Raw genomic sequence first — 21691 nt, 5'->3', positions numbered from 1 at the left:
AGAGAGGAGTAGTTGACTACCGCGACCTGGTTCGAATCCGGGGAAGAGCGGTTCCAGAAACCAGGTAAGACAAAAACAGAATCCAAAAGATAAAGTGAACGAGTTCATAACAAGGTGTGAACGTGGTGAAATCTGAAAACGTGGTAAAGAAATCAGATGAGGGCTTTTCTTTTTCTAGACGACTTTTCTTAATTGTTGCTCGGGTTTAGGGAAGTAAGCGGCCGGGCGGGTCAATCGGTAAAACTGGTTGGGTTCAGGGAAGAAGCAGGGTGGGTCAGCCGATTGGCCGGTCGCACAGTCAATCAATCGGTCAGTCAGACAGCGGCCTCTGGTGGGTTCACGTAAAAACAGCGCAGGCGTGAACGGCACTCTCGAGAGACATTCGAGATACAAAAAAGCGCCACACAGCGGCCTCTCGCGGATTCGCGAAAACAAAAACTGCAAAAATACGTATCTCCCGGGATGTATTTTGCGGTCTCCAGAAACGTCCGCGGGACTACGTTTTCAGAATGAGCCTGGGTTGGAAACAGTCCCTTAAAAGTCACATCTCGCTTTCAGTTTCGGGCTTAAGCCTGGTTTATACTTCTGTGTCAAGTGACCGGCGTAACTCACGGCGCAGGCAACGCGCGCAGCTGTGCATTTATACTTCTGCGCGCTGTCTCTGTTGGTCTGCATCAACACTTCCGAAACGCTAGTTGGCAGTGAGGTGTAAATGTTCCTCTGTGTCGAGTTTCTTCGCTTCTGTTTTGCTTTTCCTGAACACTTCCGGGATGTACAAGTAGCTCAAACTCGCTCATTTTGAGGCAGGAACCGGCGGACGTGCAACAACTTTAACTATGAGGTAAACACAAAACAAAACTTTCCATCCGAAGCTCCTTCACGGGACTCCACACTTGTAAACAATCGCTCCCACCATTCGCGCGGCTCTCGGTCCCGCCCAGACTCGTCAGCGCTACCAAGCCGACCAATCACAGAGCTTCCGTTACGCGTTGTTGCGGCGTGTAGTTACATTTTTTGAGAGGTGCACGTCAGTGACACCGACGGCCACGGCGAAGGGCTATGCGTCAGTGCCGTAGCATACGCCGGTGTTTGACGCAGAAGTATAAATCAGCCTTTAGGCGTGTTTTGCACTCACACACAAGCGTACAGCGCCAAAGCCCAAGTGAACCGTGCTCAGGCCCACCTCTTCCAGCCAGGCCAGGGCCGGCCAAGTGAATCTGAGCCCGATTCAGCGCACTCACACTTCTCAAATGATCCGGGAAACGGGCCTGGGCACGGTTCAGATAGCATAGTGTGAGTACGCCCTCAGTATAAGCCATTGAAGTTATATTTGTATATGCTTGTTGTGAATTTGCGTTCTTAGGTCCAAGTCGCAGATTTCGAAGAGTTGTGGAAACCATCCAAGCCCAGCTGCTCAGCGCTCATGATCAGACCATGGTGCAGACGTTTTCAGGTAAGAGCAGAGGAATTTCATGAACTATTTCAGACTTCTTCCACTCTCCCATAGCCTGTCTGTGCTCTTCGCCAGATGAGAAGAACAGTCGGCCTCCGAGGACGCCAACCAGACAAAACTCCCGGCGCTCAGAGGGCGGAGGCGACCGCTGCGAGTGGGTGGAGCGTGGAGAGGGCGGGGTTTTACTGCAGCGCAGGGGCTCGGGCAAAGAACGAACCCGCCTACTTTCCTCCAGTGGAACACAATCACAGCCCTGAACGAGGATTATTGTGAATAATCAGCAATTCATTAAGATATGAGCCATGAGATGAGACAAAATACTCAAACTAAAGTCCCTTTTCCCTCTCACCTCAGAACAGCATGATGGTAAACGTGTTTTTAAAGGAGCTTTTTAAAAGTCTGACAAAACCAAATACTGATACACATCGTGCAGGAACATGGGACGCATCCAAGCAGGAGTAATCTCCACCTAACAATAACACAACCTCCTGGGATCCGAGGGAAACCTCTAAACTGTCTTCTGAAATCATTTAAGTTGTCGACACGAACGATGCTTTGAATTATGCTGTATTTTCTCTCATGTGATTTGGATGTAATGTGCAAAACTTGAGTCTTTAGAGTTTATAATGACATTCGCGAAAGGTTGCATTTGGTGGAAGCTCACCATCTGTTCCCTATACAGGCCTGCTATCTGTTTCCGCAATCCAGTAATTATAGCAACAGAGATCTTAGTCCAGCTTAGCCTGAGTTTTTATCCTCCGAATCATGTTTTAAAGAAACTATTTAGATCCAAAAGCTCTCAGCACCAAGAGTCTGCTCAGTCATATGCAATAAAAATCAATAAGCTAAAAAGATTCAGCGTAACAAAGCTGCACATGCTGAATCTTTTAAAACATGATTACCTCCTTGAGCGGACAGACTCATGATGATTTTACGAACATAAACAAGCACCGTTGCTCACCAGCCCAGTGTTGATATCTATAGACAACTTCATTTTCACTCTCCATAGTAATGCTGCATGCTAAATAACGTCAAGCTTCAGCCCCTAACGACTGATTGTGATTGTAAAAAAAAATTCTGCGTGTGCGTTTACACATCTATCAATCTGCCCTCGATCTACCCTTTTGGCAGCTCAAACGTCTCACAGGGGATTCCCATGACTGAGTTCAAATATGAAGTTTCCTTTGTAGATGTCAAAGGAAACGGGAATCGCTCTAGAATGCGAAAAAGATGCTCGACCCAATTCTCTGTTGCTGCAAGACCTTTGGTTGACGCCAACCATGTGAATGTCGTTGACTAATTTATTTGTGGATTTTCATTCATTGAAGATCCTTTATCTGTATATTGGGGACTGAAAAAGAGTGGCCGTAAGTGTACATATCTGTGTTTGAGAGAGAGTGAAATGTTTGTGTTGTTAAAATACATATTTTGGGGAATACAATAATTAGACTCTTAAAAATAAAGGTTCCAGAAGGAGGTTATCAAAGCGATGCCATATCAGTTTTAGTTTATCTTTATAAGTGAATTATTTTTTTAATAAGAAACTTATTATTTTGATAAAAAAACTATTTTTTATTAAAAATCTTTAGATAACTACACACTATGAATTATTTATTTAGCATTAGTAAATAGTGAAGTCATTATCTGTTAAGCATTAACTCCACATTAACAGATGCTAGTAAGCAGTTTATAACTGCAGATACAAACGCTCTATTCTTGACTTACAAGCACCTGTATAATGCACTTGATTGATTGTATTTTCATGCTTTGTTAATGCTTAATTTTTCATTGCTAAATTAAGTGTTGCATCATTTACAAACCAGATATTCGAGAGTAGTTGCTGGTTTTTAAAAATCATTCAGAGAGAGTTCGTAAATGATTAATAAACTATTCAACTCAACATTTATACAGTTGAAGTCAGAATTATTAGCCCCCTTTTGATTTTGATTTTCTTTTTTAAATATTTCCCAAATGCTGTTTAACAGAGCAATGAAATTTTCACAGTATGTCTGATAATATTTTTTCTTCTGAAGAAAGTATTTGTTTTATTTTGGCTAGAATAAAAGTAGTTATTAATTAAAAAAAAAAACATTTTTGGGACAAAATTATTAGCCCCTTTAAGCTCATTTTTTTCAATAGTCTACAGAACAAACCATCGTAACTTGCCTAATTACCCTAACCTGCCTAGTTAACCTTATTTACCAAGTTAAGCCTTTAAATGTCACTTTAAGCTGTATAGAAGTGTCTTGAAAAATATCAAGTAAAACATTATCTACTGTCATCATGGCAAAGATAAAATAAATCAGTAATTAGAAATAAGTTATTAAAACTATTATGCTTAGAAATGTGCTGAAACAATCTTCCCTCCATTAAACAGAAATTGGGGAAAATAAACAGGGGCGCTAATAATTCAGGGGGGCTAATAATTCTGACTTCTACAGTACATCCTATTATTCAGGTAATAGTTCATAGGTAATAGGTAATATTTATATGTTAATAAATGTTTTATGAACTCAACTTCATCCAGTTGTGTGACCTAATCTAAAGCGAGGACTGTTAAATACTTTATAAATCCCTTATAAATGACATTTAAAGCATCAGTTATATTCTACACAGGAAAAAGAAAGAAAATAAATGACTTTATTAATTTCTATTCATTTGAATATGCACAAATGAAACTGAATTAAATGAAAAATAAATCTTTGCAATATTTACTAAAATACAATTACTGTGCAATTTAAACTTGGCTATCTTTGAAATGTTGTACTTTAAAAAATTGTTAAATTATTATATTGTTGTTGTTGTTTTATCCAATTTTGTCATATTTTGACACTCCTGTTATTCAGCAATGTTTAAACTTTACAGTAATTTTACTTTTTTAGATAAGATTGCAAAGAGTATTGTTCATTTCATACAGAGCCTTTAATTGTCTATTAGGGATTTACACAGCATAAATAATAGTCCTCACTCTAGATTAGGTCACAAAACTGCATGAAGTTGAGTAAATAAAGCATTTACTACCAAACAAAATAACTATTAATACAGGCTTAAATAATAAGATGTATAAATGTTTATTTTAATAGTTCATTAATCATTTAATCATTCCAAATATAAAACAAAAATTAAAACACAAAATACTCTTAAATACAAATGGTTTATAAATAATGTGATACTTCATTTCGTGATGAAAAAAATTAATCAGTAACAAAATATGAAAACACAATTATTAAGCACATTATAAATGTGCTTATAAGTCAGGAATTGAGCATTTCTAGCTGCACTTATAAACTGTTTACTAGCATTTGTTAATGTAAAGCTAATGCTTAATAAATAATGAATTCACTATATGCTATATGCCTAGTAGATGATTCATAGTGTGTAGTTATTATAAAATGTTACCAAATCTTTTGAGGAATGGGTCAGTAAAGAACCTTTATTTTTAAGTGTGTGTGGCAAAAGTCACTTTTCTTTTATTCTGTTTGCAAAGAAAAAATAAGCAAATGTACTGTTGACTCCTTAACATATCTTGAAATTAGATTTGGACCATCAATTATTGGTTTCCAAAATGAACAATACACTACAATACAAATGTGATCCTGGAGCACAAAACTAATCTTATGACATGTTTGTGTGAGAGTCGCCAAAATTGCATTGTATGAGTCAAAATCATCGGTTTTCATTTCATGCCAAAAATCATTAGCACATTAAGTAGAGCTAATCTTCCATTAGACATTTCCTTCAATTCATATACAGTTGAAGTCATAAGTATTAGCCAGCCTTTGAATTTTCTTTTTTTTTTCCAAATGATATTTAACAGAGCAAGGAAATTTTGCTTGCAGTGTGTCTGATAATATTTTTTCTTTTGGAGAAAGTCTTGTTTGTTTTATTTTGGCTAAAATAAAATCAGTTTTTAATTTTTTAAGAACAATTTTAAGATAAAATTATTAGCCCCTTTAAGCTCTATATTTTTTCGATAGTCTACACTGTAGTGGTTCTCAAAGTGGGGGTCGGGACCCCCCGAGGGGCCGCGGGACAATGAAGGGGAGGTCACATGGTGATTTCCAAAAATCTATTTATTTTTAATAAACCATAAGAATTACCATATTTTATCCATAACCTACTGATGAGAAAAAAATAGTCATTTATAGTTACTATATACTGCTGTATATAGTTACTATAGTAGCTTATAGTTACTAGTTCTATTGGATTGTGACCCCTGGGGTAATTACATTATATATAAGACACAGCAATAGTGTCAGATGCAGCAGATTGATTTAATAACACCAGGTTAAACCTTCTGGCACATTTACAGCACTAACATATATTATTAAAAAAATCCAACTAAGAATAGACTTGTGTCTATTGGTGTGTGTGCGCCATTGCATGCAAGGTTTCTGTATGTATGACCACCTCAGAGGATATTGAGGGGTCATGAGTCACTGGTATTGTTATTCTGGGGGTCGTGGACTGAAAAGTTTAGGAATCCCTGTCTACAGAACAAACCATCATTATTCAATAACTTGCCTAATTACCCTGTAAAAAAAATCCATAATTTTGTGGCTTATTTCCTGCAGCTAGGGTGCCGGAAAAAACATGTAAAATAACGAATATTAAATTACTGAAATTTACAAGAAATTTAAATTTAAGGACATTTCTGTAATTTATTATCCGTTATTTCACTGTATATTTCTGTAATTTAACGAACGTTATTTTACGTTTATGTCCGGAGCCGCAATAAGCCGCAAAACTACAGATTTTTTTACAGTGTACCCTAACCTGCCCAGTTAACCTAGTTAAGCCTTTATATGTCACTTTAAGCTGTATAGAAGTGTCTTGAAAAATATTGAATATTATTTAATGTCATCAGGGCAAAGATCAAATAAATCAGTTATTAAAGGTGAGTTATTAAAACTATTATGTTTAGAAATGTGTTGGAAAACTTTTCTGTCTGTTAAACAGAAAAATGGAGGAGGGGGGTAAACAGGGGGGCTAATAATTCAAGGGGGGCTTATAATTCTGACTTCAACTGTGTATTAAATCTAGATTAGTAATATACATTGCTAAGAATCAATATCTTATTTTTTAAGCAATATTTTTAAAAAAAAATCTCACTCAGATTTCAGATTTCCAAATAGTGTTTCAGCCAAATATCGTCCTATCCTAACAAACCATATACCAAAATATATATACCAATGTTAAGCTTAAAAGCTTATATATACCAATGTTAAGCTTATTTATAATATTATTTATATTTCCAAACTCCCATTGACACTAATGATTGGGTTTTTGATCTAGGGTCACAAATGTGCCATCTCTGAACAGAACTGCTCAAATGATGACATTGTGGAACAGATTTCCTAAAATGCCACCTCAGCTCTCACTCAAACAGAAAGCTTCACCTCAAACACCCATGGTTTATTTTTCTGTATAAATCTCCCTATGATAAAAGAGAATATTTTAAATCCCCCTCTTCCAAATAGCTGAAAAGATTTGACGGAAAATAAATATGAATTTCCCTTGCTTGTACGCCCGCACAGAGTATTGCCGAAAGACTTCCTCTGGACTTTATCTGATATGGAAGATATGCTGTACCTTCTGCTCCTAAAGAGGAAATTGTATAATGAATGATATCCGAAACAAACGAAGCCATTGTCTAGGCCACGGACACTCCCCACACCATCTCACAAAGTATATTCACAGCGATTTGTCTCTAATTATGATTATGATACAGTATAAAATATGAATTTGATCTCTTTGTACAGCACTGCTTGTCACTGGGCTTCCGTGCAGCGGTTATGCAACTGATCCAGCAGAATATACATATATATATATCAGACAGAGGGACATCGACAACACTCTCTCTGTATAAATGGCTTTTCCGCTCAACAATTGTCAGTCATGAATCCTGTAAATGTGATCCTGCAGATTTACGTGTCTCTGTGAATTTCAATTTGTGTTCGATTCACTAATATTTTCCATATTTGTTTTGTTTTTTTGCTTATTGTATGGATGTCTGTTGGGACTAAAAGGCTCATTATATCATGTGGCAGATGTACCATCATATCTTATCATATCTAGAAGATACATATAGTCGAAGCAAGTTAAGCAATCCATGACCATTAAAGACTGACCAGTCCAAATCTAAAGAAACTACTGTCCGTTTCTGCTGCAGAAGCAATGCATCATGTGACCTGGATCACAACACCACCAGTGTTTCAAGAGTTCACACTTAGCTGATGATTGATTATAAAGCTTGTTTGGCAGGCTGTCCCGGGAGAGAGCCCTGAGCTCAGAAGATCCTCAAGCTCGGGGCTCCCTCTCTCTTGCAAGGCGAGAGGGGAGTTTGAGCTCAGGTAGATCTCATGAACTCCCCTGCTGTTTGTAGCTAATGACCAATTAGGGATTGCTATGATGAGATAACTACTGGAGCACATCTATGGTGCCAATTTGGATTAGTCAATTAACTTAAGTTATTTAACTTATGTTTTTGGATGGTGGGAGGAAACCGGTGAACCCAGAGGGAAACCCACGCAAGCACAGGGAGAACATGTTAACTCCGCACAGAAACGGCGACTGGTTTGGTAAGGACTAGAACCAGTGGCGTTCTTGCTGTGAAGAAACCAACCCAGGCTCATTCTGAAAACGTAGTCCCGTGGACGTTTCTGGAGACCACAAACTAACTAAGCTAACTCTGTAAAAGCCATTGTCTACCTTTGCATTGAACTATGAGCGTCTTACATTTAGAGATGTTGTTTATGTTCACACAGCTACATTACCAACCCAAGCTAATTCTGGAAACGTAGCCCCGCGGACGTTTCTGGAAACCGCGATTTACGTGGCCGGAGGTACGTAAAGGCCGCGTTTGTTTTTTTTCGAGCGAACGCTGCGGGGCGGTGTGGCGCCGCTCCGCCCCTCCTCTTCGCGCTCGCCGGCCGACGGCTCGCCTCTGAGTGGAGGGCTTTCCCGACGCAATCAGTTTGTCCGCTTAGCTTACAGCGCTGCGTCGGCGGAGCGAAGGCCCCGGAGGAGGAGGAGGAGCCGGCCGCGGTGGACGACGACCGGGATCGAGTCCGGGGAACAGCAGGTTCCGGAAATCAGGTAAGACGAAAAACGGAATCCGAAAAATAAGGGCGAGAACGCGGCGGGATCCGAAAACGCGGTCAAAATCGAAGACGAGGGCTTTTGCTTTTTTTTTTTTTTGATCCGGCGGCTTTTCGCGCAAGAACGGCGCGGGCGCGAACGGCGCGCGCTCCCGAGAGGCGCCCGAGACGCGAAAAAGCGCGCACAGCGGCCTCTTGCGGATCCGCGAAAACAAAAAAACGCTCGAATACATACCTCCCGGGACGTAAATCGCGGTCCGCAGAAACTTCCGCGGGGCTACGTTTCCACAATGAGCCCGGGTTGTACATTACACATCAACTAAAGTTTAACATGATATCGTACTGACACCCCTTTAACACATTTCTAGCATGATTTAGCAGGTGGCCAACATGTTTTAATATGTTGTAACATGTTTATAACCTAAAAACATGCTAGAATGATTCTATGTTGTTAGCAATATAACCAACCCAGGCTCATTCTGAAAACGTAGTCCCGTGGATGTTTCTGGAGAACGCGAAATACGTCCCGGGAGGTACTTATGGCTGCATTTCATTTTTTTAAAAGAACGCTACGAGGCGGTATGACGCCGTTCCCTTTCACGCTTACCGGGTGACCGCTTACCTCCAGGTGGAGGGCTTTCCCGCTGCAACCAGTTTGTCCAGTCAGCTCATCATGTAGGTTGACAGACTTGAGACGCAGACAGGAGTTGACCACAATGACCGGGTTCGAGTCCGGGGAAGAGCGGTTCCAGAAATCAGGTAAGACAAAAACAGAATCCCAAAAATAAAGCAAACGAGTTCATAAAAGGGTGAGAATGTGGTGAAATCCGAAAACTGATTTTAAAAAATCAGACGAGAACTTTTCTTTTTCTGGACAGCTTTTGCAAATTGTTGGTTGGGTTTAAGGAAGGGAGCTGGTGGGCGGGCCAATCGGTAAAATTGGTTGGGTTTGGGGAAGGGAGGAAGGTGGGTCAGCTGATTGGCCAGTCACACAGTCAATCATTCAGTCAGTCAGATAGCGGCCTCTCATGGGTGAACAGCACGGGCGTGACTAGCACTCGCGAGAGACGTTTAAGATAGGGAAAAGCGCACTCAGCGGCCTCTCGCGCAACAAAAACTGCACAAATACGCACCTCCCGGGACATATTTCACGAACTCCAGAAATGTCCACGGGACTACATTTTCAGAATGAGCCTGGGTTGAACATAACACAATTATATTACATTCATGTTACGATATGAGAACTGTGGGCTCTTTGTTGGCTTTAAATAGGTTGTTGGTTTCTGAAGTAGAAATCAGAGACATTTCTAATGAAGTTTCATCTGTCGAAATATCACTGAAATCAGAATTGTTATATTCAATGGGACTAGAAAAAATCTGAGAAATCAGAAAAAACAGATACTTTACAGTTTTTTATTTACATTTTATAAATATTAATTTGACCATACCCAGCTTGCAAATAAATCTGGCCCAGATTTGGCACACAGCTGGCACAGCAGGCATTCGTCCGGCATTGGCATGTGGGCCAAACATGGCCCCGGTTTGCCATAGGTGGCACCATCCCTAAGGCGGCACACAAGACTTGGGCATGATATCTGTAGTGCTGTAGTATTTGACCTAGATGTTAAAAATGTATATGTGGGCCACATAAGTTTGGCCTCTCTTGACCCACTTTTAAAATACATTTATATTATTTTTGAGTAAAAAAAAATTCCACCAATCAGGTCGCTTCGAGAAGAAGCATGGCCATAAAGTGAAATGCTTCATGGGTTTATCAAATTCATTGCAGTTGTCATACACCAACATCTGGCCCAGTTAAAGGTTATTAACTTGGCTGAAACTTGGCCCATGTTTGGCCCTTGTATGGAAGCCAGAATTGGTCCAATCATGTACTGTAGTTTACTGCTGCATGTGGGCAAAGCAAAAGCTGATTTTGTGGATCAGATCTGGACCAGAGAAATTTTGCTATGAAATGCATCCATACGTACCTCCCGGGACGTATTTCGCAGTCTCCAGAAACGTCCACGGACTATGTTTTCAGAATGAGCCTGGGTTGGTTATGTTGCTAACAATAATTAAAACATTTCAAATGTCATTTAGAAACTAGATTGATTAGATAAGATTGTCTTAAAACTAGATCGACTAGATATGATTGATGCTCATACAGGTTTGGACCAAATGAATGATGACAGATTTACCATTTTTCTATTATAACAACTAAAAATCATTTTAGTGCCTTTAGTTATTTAAAATTATTTACATTTTTTAAATACATTTCGTTTTAGCTTACAAAAAGTATTTAGACTATTAGCCTATGTAGTAGTAGAGTAGTAACTTAGGCTCTGATAGTTGGCTCTGCAAAAATTTTACAGTGCTATATATTTGCTCCAGGAAAAGCAAATCAGCTATTTTAAATAATCCAAGCCTTAATGGAGATTCCACCCATGGGCCATTTACTTGTGTATGTGTTCATATGCATCATAATGAGATACACTTAAATTTAAAGCCCAGGAGAGGATTAGAGGGCTTTCATTGATCCTCCTTCAGCAGTCTGACGCTTCTGTGCCGCTGGATGGCAGTGAAGCGTCCTGAAGGATTCAGAAATCAGAAGCGCGCCGTCCAGCGGCTCCGGTGAGAAGTGCATCCTTGATAAACAGCTAGCAGCTAAATTTGTTGTGTGTTTTGGTTTCATTTTTGGCTTAAAATGATGTCCAATTTTCTCAAATAGAAATCATCTGTTTCATTTCTCAACATGTTTTAGCATGTTGTATAACACATTTATTATGTTATGGCTTGTATTTGTCTAACAGTGTCTAAAATATTGTATATTTATAGCACTTCTAATGATTAAAGTTTTTATTTAAACTTTTTATGATCCACCACATGTTGTATCCCTCATTTGTAAATTGCTCTGTATAAAGCAGACATGCACAAACTAGGGCCTGCGGGCCAAAGTTGGCCGATGGTATCTTTGATATGGCCCAACATGCCATCTAAGAATAGTTTAGAGATTGTCAATTCAAATTCAATGTAACCTTATATTTGTTTGTTTTATTGTTAAGCTACAACAAAGCTATCTGTGATGAAATGTTCAATGTAAATGGTTTAAATAAACCAAATTTAGTTTAAAATGTACAGATGACGCATAGAGGACAATGCAGAGACTTTGGTGAGCGAATAAAGGCAAAGACAGCTTCTGCTTGACTAGTGTTTTCAGCATTGAACTCCACTGTGTTATTAAAGTGATTATGTTTTTATTGCTAAGTTCTAATTAAAAAGGTACTGCATTAGTTAATACAATTCAAAGTAATGTTTTCTATTTATTTTCTATGAATCCAGACATTACCCATGGCAGTTTTAAGGTAAAATAGTTTGGTTGGCCTACAAATATCAATGATATTTAGTTTTTGGCCTTTCATACGCAAAAGTTTGGGCAGCCGTGGTATGAAGGTATCTGCTAAAGGTTTAAGTGTATTATTTACACACACAACCATAACTTTTTTTTTTAACTATTTCTACTATATCTACTAATAGCGCTTGGTTACACAAATCCAGCAAAACAGGAAATATTATATAAAATAATAGCATAAATGCAGTAATTCAAGTAAATGTCAAATCCTAATGAGCTGCCTACCTAGACAGCAGTGCTGCTAATCGTAGGAGTGTGCTATGCCTATTTTAGGCCTCATGAGGCCCGAAAATGATGCCGACAGGAAAAGTGCATGATGGCCAAAAATGTCAGCTTCCAAGATTTTAAGCCACACTGAAACATCAGCTGGAGTTGATTCAGTTAAATGTACAATTTCATACAGTATGATCACAAAAGTAATTGTAAATTAAGATAGAAAGGTCGGTTCATCCATCCTCATTGCAGACAATCATTTGCAAAGTATAACAATTGGATATTTTAAAATTAAGTTTAAAGCCCTGTTTGCTGCTTTATTTAGTTTTGCAATTTAAATATTGTTTTAATAATCAAGTGTCAGCTGCACCATGTCTGTTTTTTCATTGGTGCTTTACAACAACATTTATTTAAAGTTCTTATGATTGACTTACTTTAAAGTTTCTTACAAATGGTTCAGTGGTTAGCACTGTTGCCTTACAGCAAGAAGGTCGCTGCTTCAAACCCCGGCTGAGTCAGTTGGCATTTCTATGTGGAGTTTGCATGTTCTCCCCGTGTTGGCGTGGGTTTCCTCCAGGTGCTCTGGTTTCCCCCACAGTCCAAACACATGCGCTATAGGGGAATTAAATAAGCTAAAATAGGCCGTAGTGTGCGAGTGGAGGAGTGTGTGGGTGATTCCCAGTTCTGGGTTAGGGCTGGAAGCACATCCGCTGTGTAAAACATATGCTGGATAAGTTGGCGGTTCATTCCGCTGTGGCGACCCTTGATGAATTATGGGACTAAGCTGACAGAAAATTAATAAATGAATAATAAATAATTTATATTTAATAAAACTTTAACTATAAAGTTTAAAGTTAAAGTTTAAATATGTTAAATATAAAGTTGCACTTTAACCAATCCATACTTGAAACAATACTGCCTACAACTAAGTGGACACCTATACATTGTACATATCGCTTTCAATCTTACATTGTTCTGTTTTTCTGGCAGTATGCTGTTGTATTTTGCACTGTCGTTGTATTTTGCACTGTCTGTATTTTGCACAGTCTGTATTTTGCACTGTCATTTTTACTTGCACTGTCTGTATTTTGCACTGTCATTTTTACTTGCACTGTCTGTATTTTGCACTATCGTTGTATTTTGCACTGTCTGTATTTTGCACTGTCATTTTTATTTGCACTGTCTGTATTTTGCACTGTCGTTGTATTTGCACTCTGTATTTCCTCCGGATGCTCCGGTTTCCCCCACAGTCCAAAGACATGCGGTACAGGTGAATTGGTTAGGCTAAATTGTCCGTAGTGTATGAGTGTGTGTGGATGTTTCCCAGAGATGGGTTGCGGCTGGAAGGGCATCCGCTGCGTAAAAACTTGCTGGATAAGTTGGCGGTTCATTCCGCTGTGGCGGTCCCAAATTAATAAAGGGACTAAGCCGACAAGAAAATAAATGAATGATTTTTTTTTAAATTACTATTAAAATCTAATCACAAAAAGGTCTAATTAACTGTACATAGTTTTCTTGTGAGAACTTATTGCATTTAATTTTACATTAAGATGATTAAGGTTCCTTTAATTATTAAAATTAAAAAAATGTACTTTAAATATATATATTTTTGCAGTTTATTTAAAAAATAATAAAATCTATAGAGAAAAGAATGTTTTGAGTTTCAAGGCCACGGCCCCATACCTGGAATTGCTTAGGGCCCCCAAATCACTAAATCCTCCCCTGCACCCTCTTAACACAAGGAAATGTATTACCAGTGACTTGTACAAACATAAGGGTTATAAAACCTTAAACAGTTAATTTGCAGATTTAGCACTGCTCATGGTGTTGGTATAACTGCATTATTACAATGCAATGTGTTTATTCCACATCTATAAGCGGCCAGATATGTAAACATGCTAAATGTTTTGAAGAAATCTGAAAACCTGTAACCACTGACTCGATGGTTATAGGTTTCCAACATTTTTCAACAGAATAAAGTCAGCAGGAACTAATTTAATGAGAGAAGCTGGATAATATTTAGTTTTGGGTGAGCTATGCATTTAATATATAGCTAGCTACACCCACTGAACATGAACTGATATGACTAAACATAACTGCAGTGGCTTATAAAAACCTCAAACAGTTCATTAGCAGATTTAGCACTGCTCATGCTGCTGCTGGTATAACTGAATTATTACAATGCAATGTGGTTTACTGCACGTCTGAAGCGGGCAGATATGTAAACATGCTAAATGTTTTATCACAGTTCACGGTCATTGTCATAGGTGCGTGGGGGTCGCGATTACCACAGAAACACAATGACTCCTGAACGCTAAAGGCCAGTGTCTCCCCCTTCTTTGGGCTCTGACCATTTTGGTTGAATAAGAGGAGCAGTGTGTGTGTGTGTGTGTGTGTGTGTGTGTGTGTGTGTGTGTGTGTGTGTTCCTGGAATAGCTTCTGCTAGTGGCTGCCGTGCAGGCCGAGGGAGGCGGAGGTGAGGTGGACTAGACTACGCGTGAGCTCCTCCAATATGAGAGAGACAGAGGGGAGGGAGAAGGGAGAGAAACAGCCGCCTTCAAAAATGGCGTCTTCGAGGGAAAATGACTAATATTATGAAAAAGGAGGCCTCGAGCTCGACGCTCAAGCGGTGTTTGCGTGTAGTGTACGTTTTGGAAATCGTTCGGTCTTACGCGAGCTTAAACGCGTGAGGGGAAACAAACGAGCTCGACTGAAAATACAGCAGAAACACCATCTTATTTTGATGCGTCGACAGGGCTAGCGCGCGCTGCTAGCTCGCAACAACATTGATTGTTGGTGGATTTTCAACATTGCGTTTGATATTCGTTCGCAAAATCATTGCATGCGTAATGTAGAAGTTGTTTAACGGCCGACGGCCCTTGCTCGGTCGATGCATATTTCATACAAGTAAAGTAAGTGGAGAAAGGGGAGGAGAAACAAGGGAAAGGACGTATACGGTCATACGCGTCCATCCGAAAATTTGACGGTAACCAGGTCAAACCGAATTATTCGCAGGAGCATGGCATTACTTGATGCGATTTTAAATGAGAAAAGGCTGAAAAGGAGGTGAGTTATTTCTTTGGAGGTGGTCGGTGAACACCCCCTCTATCACGCACTCATCTCCTCCCCTCCATTTCCCTCTCCCTTTTCAATATGCTATTTTTCACTCTTATGGACTTAGTCGTCTCTCACCATGATTAAAAACTGACAACAGGACCGCGATCTTGCTGTGCAAAAGAATAGTTTTGCACCGAAACCGTTTGCTCGCGTCCCAGCCGCGCGTATTGCGAAGCGATGGATAGAAATTACCCGGGAGCTGGCTTCGGTGATTTGGGCGCAGGAGCCGGATGGAGCTACGAGAGATCAGCCAAAGCAAGGTAAGCATGCAGCCATGCTGAAAACACACAGAATGATGATGATGATGATGGTGGTGGTGTCCGCTGCTCGGGACAAAACAGACTCGTGTGAAAAACTCGCGCATTTGCATCTGACTCTGACGATGCATTTGCGTAGGATGTCATAAGGTATTAGTGTAGCTATTGTTATTCAAATAAGCGAGGGATTGCAGCTTTGGAAATTCAAGTGTGATTGATGGACTAATGTGCGGTTTGGGGAGGAGAGGGAAGAAAAAGGTGGGGGGCGGGGTGAAGTCTGCTCGCACGATTTTATTACAGATCCCCACGTAGATTCATTTAGCATCCCCAATGAATGAGGGGCTCGGGTCAAGCCTGTTGAGAAAACGCTGAGAAATCGCTTATAAGAAGATGCTGGAGCTTACTTTTAATCGCAATATTTAAATAAATACGCCTATATCGTCGTATCAGAATTAAAAGTAATATTTACATTAGAAGTGCACGTGTAAGTTAGTACAATACTACTACAAAATAGCGTTAAATAAAGCCCAGTTCTTCTATAAATCGTGCAAACAATGCTACGCGGCCTCTGATGATGAGGGGCTCCAGTTAAACCTCCCATTCAGCTGACGTTAGCTAACCCCATCATGCTATTGTCGCATGTGGGCCTGCTACTTGTATCAGCTTGAAATTATATAAAGTGTATGCTTTTTGACTCTAGACTAGAGAAAATAAATCCGTTTCAATCGTTACAGTTGAAGATTTGCCTAAGCTAGCTCTCGCGCATGTTCTGCTGAAGATGGGAGCGACCTGCGCTGCTTTGCTAACGAGTTAGCCTAAAATGCTATGCTTACTGATACAGATTAGGACGTGGAGTTCAGTTAACCGATCATTGCAAACTTCTAAAAATAATATTTTTTTAATTAATAAATTCTCAGTTTATTTTTTGCTTAATTGTATCTGAATTTAGAGTAATTGATTGGTATGATTGTTTTGAATAGAATCAGCATTACACACAAACAGCAGGAAAGATTAATAATAAGAAAGATAAATAATAATACTTACAGTAGTATTAAAAATTAATATCAATAATAAGTCAATATAATTAAATACATCAACTTAATAATAGAGCATTAATTTGTTATTGTAAAATTATTATTTAATTACTTTAAAGCAGGGGTGCCCAAACTTTGTAGTATGAATGGCCAAAACCCTAATATCATTGAGAGGTGTGGACCGAAGATAAATATACCAAACTATTTTACGTTAAAGTTGCCATGGTTAATTTCCTAATTAATTTCCTAATATTTATAAATAAATAGAAACATAACTTTGAATCGTATTTATTAGTGACATTATTTATCATAACTCATTGCAATAAAAACATAAACAATCACGTTTATCACACAAGTAACGTTCAATGCTTTATAAACTAGTCAAGCAGAATCTGCGTTTGCTTCTCACGAAAATCTGTTGGGTGACCGTATGCACATTTTAAATCTTGATCAATGTACATAATTTACAACGAAACATTCAATTTCAGTTGGATTTTTTTTTGTAGCTTAACAATAAAACACACAAAAATTACATTTGACAAGCCAATCTACAATCATCCCCATCGTTCCCCTCTTTTCTCAGATGGGAGGGGGGCAAATCAAAGGTTACCATGGGCCAACTTTGGCCCGCAGGCCCTAGTTTGAGCATCACTGTTTTAAAGTATAAATTTAATAAGCTTTCCAAGTATGTTTACAGAAATCTATGTTAATATCTGAGAAGTTAAAGGGTATACCAGGGTTCAACAATAAGGACTGCCCGATGGCCCGGGGCCAGCGTGAGAGATGTTCGGGACAGTAGAGAGAATCGTTACTGCCTTGTCACAAAATTTAAATTTGCCTGTGACTATTTGTCAATTGCAAACAAATACAGTCTTAGAATCAATAAACAATTTGTGCATTTAAGTCTTTGAATGCTACCTTTTCTGTGAAGTCGTAAACACCATATTGCTTTTTAGTTCCTTTTATTTGATTGGATGTTGTGAGCACGGTATTTTTTCTGTAACCTGGTAAAAAACAGTACAGTAAAGAGACGCCTACATCAAATTATGAGGCACAAAGAAAAAGTCTGGTTCTAACGTTGTGGAAACAGATATTTACATGGATACAACACAACAAAAAAAATGAAGTGATGTTTTATATAGTTTTCAGTCACTTTTAAGTCAGCCACTTTTTGTTTTGAAATAAAATACCTGCACATTTTTCATACTGCTATAATTTACTGCTAAATATTTTAACATTTTAAAAATATTTAAATTCTAGATTCACAGACATAATTTTTGACACATTGTTTAAAATATGTGGCTAAGAATTAGCTATTTTAATTTATTTATTTTGGTGGGGCCAGTGAAAATATTGGCTGGGCAAGTCAAAATCTGAACCGCTGGTCCATTCGGGCCAGTAGAAAATGTCCCTAGAGTTGAACCCTGTATCCGCTTGTTTAGTGGTAACGTGTTGGCGACATATGTAATACTTTTTCTGGGTCCAAGCCGCCACTCATTTGAGTTGAGAAATCATTTGTTTTATGATCAGTTTTTATTCCTATCACCTATTAAAGTTAATTTTATATAAAGTCATAGTGTACACAACAATCTCTGGGCTTGATGCATCACAAATACCAAAATGTTAACAATTTATTAAAAAACAAATTATTTTCTGGCCATCGGATATTAGGCATGGATATATATATATATATATATATATATATATATATATATATATATATATATATATATATATATATATTGCAAACGTGATTTTAGAAAGTATTAAATCACTTTATTATTACCATTTCACGAGTTTCCACATTCAGTTGAATCTTAAATGTAATGGCATAATGTATTTAGGTAAATTGCTTTTGACACAGATAGTCAGTTTTTTAATGTTACCTTTATCATTCATGCATTAACCCCTATTCATTATTCAATATTTTCTTTCAGGGTTTAACGCTATGGATTTTTTCTACTGGCCCAATCGGATCAGATTTTTACTTGCCCTGCCAATATTTTCACTGGCCCCTCCAAAAAAAAAAAAAAAGTTAATAGTTATTCTTTAACCACAAAAAAAAAACAAAAAACATGTAAAAATATTTTTAAATCTAGAATTTAAATATTTAAAAATGTTAATAAATGTTTAATAAGAAAAATTCAAAGTGTTTTGAAACAAAAGATGGCTGACCTGCCAAACTGACGGCAAACTGTACAAAACATCACTTAATTTTTTAGTCGTGGTGCACCCTCGTAAATGTCTGCTTCCAAGACGTTAGAAACAAATGTTTTCCCTTTAGCATAATCATTTGATGTTACCGCCATGTTGCAGTCTCTTCGCTGTACTGGTTGATACGGAAAAAAATGTGCACAACATCCAATCAGAGAAGAAGAACCGAGAAGGTAGCATTTGAAGGCTTGAAAACACTGTTTCTCAATTCTAAGACCGAATTTGCACGCAATTGACAAACAGTCACAGGCAAATTAAACTTTAGTGACAAGGCAGCACTGGCCCAATCGGGCCAGTAACGATCCTGTCTACTGTCCCGAGCATCTCACACGCTGGCCCCGGGCCACCTGGCAGTCCTTATTGTTGAGCCCTGTCTTTTAAACAGTTTTAATGATTGCGTAGTAGTTGCTAATTAGGGGCTATAGTATTCATAATTAAATGTTATAAAAACTTGTAATAGTTTCGTTCCTGATTTGGCCATGTATCTAAACAAATCTAAACATTAAATAAGTAGAACTAGTGTCTTTTGGGAATTGATTTCATGATTGTGATTTGCTATTGGTGGATGTCATGTGAGTGACAGGTTGTACCACCCCCTTCACAGGTAAAGTTGGTTTTATATTTGCACGTTCATTAATTTAGCAGTCTCTATATTGTCTACCACACTAATTTGAATATTCGGTCAGAATTAGCATGCAAGTATGACTTCAAAACAACATTAACAACATCTAACTGACGGTAAACAATGCTGTACTTTGATAAACATTGGCTGCTAATATGATTTCCCCATTTAGAATTTGCAAAGAATACTTATCTGAAATTATATTAGGGGAATGTCTGAATATAAAACCCAACTTTACCTTTATTCACAACACATTCTTACAGAAATAAATATCACTGCAAGAACAAATGATAAAAACAATCATTATAACTTTATGACAATGGCCTGCTTTAATTATTGGAGACTACATGCCCAGTATAAAGCATTAATGTCTCCTAAATATTGCTCAATACAAAACCTTTTCACATACTGTACAGGGAGACTACCTCAGGCAAACTGTTGCTGTTTAATGATTGTGCTTTTACACTTGCTTTAAGCATCATTGATTATTAATGCTAAAGTCAGTGGTGATATCTGTTCTTGTCAGCTTGGTGTACGGCAGCTCTAGATCATCACATCCGGAGTCTGAACTTCTTCATCGCCAAGCCTATGCCACTCCCCATCCCCTGCAGGGTTATGCTACCAATCACCATCCTGGAGGATCTGGCCAGGGTGGGGCTTGGGGTGCAGCTGGAAGGAGCCTGGGTGAGTGACACTACTTTACATTCAAACATCTGGTTTGGGTTAATCGTATCATGTTGATGTATAGCACCAAAGCACTTGTGGAATTTCTCATTTTTATTTATGATATATACTAGCCATGGGCCGGTGTAAGATTCTGGTGGTATGATAACCTTGGATAACAATGTCATGGTTTTATGGTTTCACAGTATTGTGATTACTGCTCTAAAATATATTCTTTTTAAATGTCTGGGTATAAAAACAACAACCTTTTCCCCCCTTTGAACACAAAATAATTAATTGTTAGAAACATTTATAACATTTTAGAGCAGTAAACATGTCAGGCTAAATAGTTCAAATAGATCATTGACTTGCTGCCTTCATTTGTTTCAAAAATACAGATTTCTTTACAATTTGAAATGGCATCTTTGGATATATTTTCTGCTGGAGATTCTGTTCTCCTACACAAACGTAAAAATAAATAAAATAAAATAAAAATAAATAAAATAAAATAAAAAATCCTACATATGCCTTAGGAACAATATAGCAGAAAATTTAGTCAGTTTTAAAACCTTGACTTTTCCAAACCGCGGTATACCTTGAGAACGCTTATTGCCCCATATATACTGATTCCTTACTGAAATAGTGGTTGATGTATACTTATGTACAGTTGAAGTCAGAATTATTAGCCCCCTTCAAATTTTTTTCCTCTTTTTAAAATATTTTCCAAATGATGTTTAACAGAGCAAGGAAATTTTTACAGTGTGTCTGATAATATTTTTTCTTCTGGAGAAAGTCTTATTTGTCTTATTTCGGCTAGAATAAAAGCGGTTTTAATTTTTTTAAACACCATTTTAGGGACATAATTATTAGCCCTTTTAAGCTATATTTTTTCTTGATAGTCTACAGAACAAACCATCATTATACAATAACTTGCCTAATTACCCTAACCTGCCTAGTTAACCTAATTAACCCAGTTAAGCCTTTAAATGTCACTTTAATCTGTATAGAAGTGTCTTGAAAAATATCTAGTCAAATATTATTTACTGTCATCATGACAAAGATAAAATAAATCAGTTATAAGAAATGAGTTATTAAAACTATTATGATTAGAAATGTGCTGAAAAAATCTTACCTCATTTAAACGGAAATTGGGGAAAAAATAAACAAGCGGTCTAATAATTCAGGGGGGCTAATAATTCTGACTTCAACTGTATATTAGCAATTCTAGCGTTATGGATGTGACTTTTGCAGTAAAAAGTCAAAACATAAATTCACACAGAAAGCATACGTTAACATTATATCAAAACATTTGTTTATATTTTCCCAAACAACTCACCACAGAGTTATGGGGTCAGAAAAATATCAATCTGTAAAAAAATTTATATTTTAAATGAGGAAAATAAACATGCGTTATGGATGTGACATAAAAGTTAGCGAATTTACAGTCTACAACGCTCTTTGTAGAAATTCTTTCAGTTAAACCGCAGAACCCAAAAGACACAATGCTCATCAAACAGTTATGAGTCGGCTCACTATGGAATTAAAATGATAGATTTTATTTTATTTGACATTTTTGCATTTATAAGGAAAAAGTGTCTTTATGGATGTG

General features: G+C 37.8%; 2 protein-coding genes and 1 long non-coding RNA gene across 7 annotated transcripts in view; 2 read left to right on the top strand and 1 right to left on the bottom strand.

Annotated features, from left to right (window-relative positions):
* The window catches only part of brsk1a (BR serine/threonine kinase 1a), a 31664-nt gene extending 27594 nt beyond the window's left edge, over positions 1–4070 (top strand). For 2 of the 4 annotated variants that reach the window (XM_087275692.1, XM_087275690.1), the window contains exons 18-19: positions 1364–1453; positions 1508–2839. In XM_087275692.1, the coding sequence (XP_087131818.1) occupies positions 1364–1453; positions 1508–1710 (293 nt within the window). In that variant the 3' untranslated portion in view covers positions 1711–2839. Of the gene's footprint in view, positions 1–1363; positions 1454–1507 lie in introns of all 4 variants that reach the window. The other 2 variants (XM_087275693.1, XM_087275691.1) reach the window with 2 other exon arrangements.
* Positions 4071–14698: 10628 nt separating this feature from the next.
* prr12a (proline rich 12a) overlaps positions 14699–21691 on the top strand; it is a 30842-nt gene continuing 23849 nt past the window's right edge. For both annotated transcript variants that reach the window (XM_087275629.1, XM_087275628.1), the window contains exons 1-2: positions 14699–15552; positions 19946–20103. In XM_087275629.1, coding sequence (XP_087131755.1) covers positions 15470–15552; positions 19946–20103 — 241 coding nt within the window. In that variant the 5' untranslated portion in view covers positions 14699–15469. The remainder of the gene's footprint in view (positions 15553–19945; positions 20104–21691) is intronic.
* LOC147834378 (uncharacterized) lies at positions 14722–20586 on the bottom strand. The gene is made up of 2 exons (XR_015503814.1): positions 19129–20586; positions 14722–17336 (listed from the first exon to the last, which is right to left on the bottom strand). It is a non-coding gene; the product is annotated as an uncharacterized LOC147834378 (long non-coding RNA).

The sequence above is a fragment of the Danio rerio genome, chromosome 12, assembly GCF_052040795.2.
Source record: "Danio rerio strain M-AB ecotype USA chromosome 12, GRCz13ab, whole genome shotgun sequence".
NCBI lineage: Eukaryota > Metazoa > Chordata > Actinopteri > Cypriniformes > Danionidae > Danio > Danio rerio.
The sequence above is the reverse complement of the archived record's forward strand: the minus strand, read 5'-3'. Positions and strand labels throughout refer to the sequence as shown.